General features: G+C 41.8%; 1 protein-coding gene across 1 annotated transcript in view; it reads right to left on the reverse strand.

The window, feature by feature from the left end:
* LOC111866420 (protein hairless) overlaps window positions 1-2,704 on the reverse strand; it is a gene marked incomplete at its 5' end in the record, with an annotated part of 30,183 nt that extends 27,479 nt beyond the window's left edge. The window contains 1 exon segment of the mRNA XM_033752246.1: window positions 2,567-2,704. Within this exon segment, the coding sequence (XP_033608137.1) occupies window positions 2,567-2,704 (138 nt within the window).
* Between the last annotated feature and the right edge of the window lie 1,883 nt (window positions 2,705-4,587).

Here is a 4,587-nt window from a genome sequence, read left to right on the forward strand (position 1 = left end):
CGCTGTTGCTAGTGTGACGTGGCGGATAGCATAGGACGCCGTTGCTAGCGTGACGTCACCGCTGTTGATTAGCATTGCGTAGTTGCCAGGTTACGGGGCTCGGCTCTCTTCGGCTCCGCTCGTGACGTCACCGCGCGTTGCGCATTGCGGGGTGGGAGGGGAGCGCTGACTCACTCGCCGCGTCACTGCTGGTGTGGGGGGGGCTCGGATTTCGCAACATGTCACAATATATATCCTATCACTAACGAACTCTACCCTCTTAACACTTTGTGGACCGCACACCCTTTAAAAGGTTTTTTCTTTTAAACATGGTGGACCGTTCGTGTGTTAACAGGTTTTTAGAACACGATAAGTTGCAACACACTATACATCACTCTGGCGCCACATACATTGCACGCAACCGCCTGCAGACGCGTGATAAGACTCTGGAATGTTTAGTTAGCAGTCAGTAACTTGACCTCGCTGTTTACTTAACCGACTATAAAGGAACATGCTTTGCCTTCTTCAAGCTGTGTGTATCAGCCAGTAGCTAGTGGGGAGAATGGATCAAGGACAAATTCTCCTCTGATGACCTAGCTGACCTGCCTTGTGAGAAGCGTAGTAATGGATTGTCATTCAGACAGCGACAGTGACGGAAGGCAACAAGAATTGTGGCCACAGACAGTAAAAGTGACAGTAGTTCCGATGATAATGCGGGTAATAACATTGTGTGTAGTAACATTGCGGGGACAGCAAAAAATCTAAAAAAAAATCTAAACCCTGATTCAAAATTGAAATACAAAGCATTTCTGATGAATGTGGCAAAGGCCTGGACTACAGTCCGGATGGTGGCGGCAGAACCAGGGTCACACAAAGACTTACTACGACTGGGCCCATCAACTCCCACCCCACGACGGCCTCATGTGGACCCCCCCCAGGGCAACTCTTGAGTGATATGCGGAAAAATACCCTCGTGAAAATTGTGAAGAGTGAACATTCCAAGGGGAAGAATACTTCCAGGCAATGCCGTGTTTGCACAGTTCACAAAAAAAGGAGTATGTCTACATTTGCAAGTTCTGTGTAATGCCACTTCAGAAAGGAGAAAGTTTCCAGAAATATCACACCCTCAAGCACTTCTAGGAGCATTGGTAAGTGTTCTCCAAAAATTTTAGTTCAAAAAATTAATTAGATTTTATATTAATTTTTAAAGTGAACAGTGCACAAGTTAGGTAGTATGTTTAAAAATGCCAGTCCCCAGAGTGATTTAAATATTTAAATCACCGGTCCATGAAGTTTTAACTGCTGAAACGATTCTCTTATGTATGAAAAAACCTGTACCTAATTCATGATTTTCATTCCCCTTTCCATAGAAAAATGTATATTCGCCTACTGTTGCGATGCCACCTCCATCCCATCTGACCTCTTGTACCCTTGCTAAATCTAACTTATATTTTAAGATTTCTTCTGCCACTGCCCTGAGTGAACCTGCCCTATACAAACTTCAAACATTCCATGTACCTACAATAATTACTACAGTGTTTTATCACCCATCTTGTAAACTGGTACAAAAACAGACTCCTTCCACTGATCAGGCAATTCTTCCTTATTCCAAATAGGATTAATCAGCTTTTGGATCTTAGAACATAATATTTCACCTCCTGCTTGAATCAGTTCAGCCAGAATCTGATCAATAACTGGCAATTCACACTTTTTCAACTTTACAATAGCAATTTCAGCCTCAAAAGGACTTGGATCAGGCACTAACAGCATAACATCACTGACCTTAAATGAAAGTAGTTCTTCTACTTACTCAAAATGTTGTGGGAATCTGCAAGAACATCACAATTCTCATACTTCACTATATTGCTTCGAGGTAGGTAACCCCTCTTAAATTCATTTATTCCTCTAAACAGGTCTCTGATGTTCTTGTTCTTACTGTTACCTGCAAGTTTTTTTTTGTCTCAGATATTCCCTCTGTTTATTCCTGAAATGCCTGCTGGCCTCACAACTTATATTGTTCTGATTATCCCCATTTATTTCACTTGGATCCTGTAACCATTCCAATTTGGCTTCTTTCCTCTGAGCTAATAATTTTGAGCAACCTCCCTCAAACCATGGCTTATGCTTCTTAAATTCATAGTAACCTAGAAACTCTTTGGCTGAAATTTTTATATTCAGTCTAATAGTTTCCCAAGCTCTATTAATATCCAACTCATTATCTAAGTTTTCCAAAGATGCGACCCTATCTGAGATTTCAACATGACACTGCTCTTTATCCTCTACCTTGTGACCCAGGTTCGATTCCGAGCACTTCAAATTTTTCTCTTCTCCATGACATCAAGACTGAGTCAGGGGTCCACTCAGCCTTCTATCCAGTAGGTACACAGGGGATCTTCCCCGGGGGGTAAAGCAGTAGCGCCGTGAGACTGACCACTCGCCTCAATCTAGGGCCGAGGTCAAGAAAGGTGGAACTATACCTCCGCTTACCTCATATGCCTGGGGCAACTTTACCGCATGCTATGCACACTATAACTAAATGTAAACTTAAAAACATAACTAAAAGCATACAATTGGAGATGTACTATACCACTAAGTGAGGTGGAACTCTCTTGTCTTGGAGTTCCTGCAGCTGCAGGTGGAGGCCAGTATGTCTTTTTTGGAACAGGAACCCAGGAATTGCGATCACCTTCTTTGCGATGTGACAGTTCGAGAATAAACTTGCCATCTATGTAAAAGAAACCATGCAAAATATCAGTTACTTACACCTCCAGTTAATTACAACTTAATTACCTAATTCTGGGTAAATAATTTTATTACAAAAAACTAATATTAGTTAACACTGTCACATGTTTGTCACTAGACATGGGATTTGGATTGGTAATTGGATTTACTGAACACTTATAAATCGTCACTACAAGTAATTACAATGCTCTCACTAATTTGCACACTCTACATATCACCACAGCCCATGCTAGGTCTCCTATGTCTTCAGTAGCCATTGCCTGGTAATAGATCCCACCAACGTCCTCTGTTTACTTCCATACTGTCTGGCAACCGTCTCACAACTAACTCAATGCTCTAACTGTCAACTCGCAAGTAACTCATTGCATTGCTACCTATCAACTAATACTGATGGCAACTTGCTATATAACCTCAGGTGAAAATGAATAGAAAACAATGTCTCCAACATTTCTTCTACTGTCATGTGTTTACTGTGCATAGCAAAGGCAATGACATCATAAGGCATTTACTGTGCCACTGCCTATCAACCATGTTCTTCAGCAGCAGGCTTCGATCCAATTTTGAACATTATCAGCCCTGCTCATGACAGCATAAAGTTTTCTAATTGAAAAGATTCTATGAACTAAGACATTTCAGAGCCAGACAAGGAACTGATTCCAGTAAAATCTTTTAATCCTTAGTGATCCAGCGGTATTACATAATACAGACTGCCAAGCAGCCTCCATAGTCAAGGGGTAACGTTCTCACCTCATGACTCAAGGTAAGCGGGTTCAAAACCGGCGGAGGTCGTGGAATTCCTAAGGGCAGAAAAATTCAGGGAACAAGTCCTCCAGGAGGGACTTTAAGCCATGGGTCCCATGTCACAGATTTACGGCACATAAAAGATCCTGTCTCTAGGAGACCTCCGAGCAAAATTAGGTAAAAATTTTCCCACCCCAGTAGTTTCCAATGCCTCTGGTAGATGGGGAAGTATCGGGTACCACTGCCAGTAGAGGGGCCAAACTCGCACCAGTACCAGAAGGGTATGGCGACTGGTAGAATATCAAAGGGGGACGTACAATAGATCAACAATTGGTCGCCGTGCATGGGGAAACCCACCCCCTCCAATAATGAATGAATGAATACAGACTGCCAAGTCAACTCCCAATCTGACATGTTTCATTTATTCAAAACTCCTATGAAATGAAAGCACACTCCTGAATAGAAAGCAGTGGAGAACACCTATGTCACATAAATACAGAAATCTATATATAGTAAAATACAGGTTTCAACAGTCTCCATTTTGTAAACCACTTAAGATACCAAACAATGAAGTAGTGTTATAACCCGACAAATCGGGCAATTTTAAAAACATTATGAACAGTAAACTATTACATTTATTTGGTTTTAACACATATGAATACAGTGTGAACATAAAAGCATTTGGTTTTCCTCAATTAACTCACTGAAAACAGAGGTCTATCTCCCAAAAATATCATCCAACACATTACCACCATTCGCTGTAGGCACTCGGTAAGTCTCTTACTAAAGTCACTCATTACTCTTTGCAGCATCTCTACAGGAATTTGTTCAACTTCTTCCTAAATTCGACGTTTAAACTCCTGAACTGTGTGGGGTGCTGGAGCTTTGAAAACTTGGGATTTCAGATACCCCCAGAGAAAGAAATCACATGTGGAAAGAACAGGTGATCTGGCTAGCCATATAGTGTTCCCATATCTGGAGATAACATGGTTAGGAAACAGGTTATTCACATCTGCCACTGAATCTCGTGTGGTGTGGCATGTAGCCCCATGATGTCTCCATATCTGGAGATAACACAGTTAGGGAACAGGTTATTCACATCTGCCATTGAAGCTCGTGCGGTGT

The sequence above is a fragment of the Cryptotermes secundus genome, unplaced genomic scaffold, assembly GCF_002891405.2.
Source record: "Cryptotermes secundus unplaced genomic scaffold, Csec_1.0 scaffold193, whole genome shotgun sequence".
Classification (NCBI taxonomy): Eukaryota; Metazoa; Arthropoda; class Insecta; order Blattodea; family Kalotermitidae; genus Cryptotermes; species Cryptotermes secundus.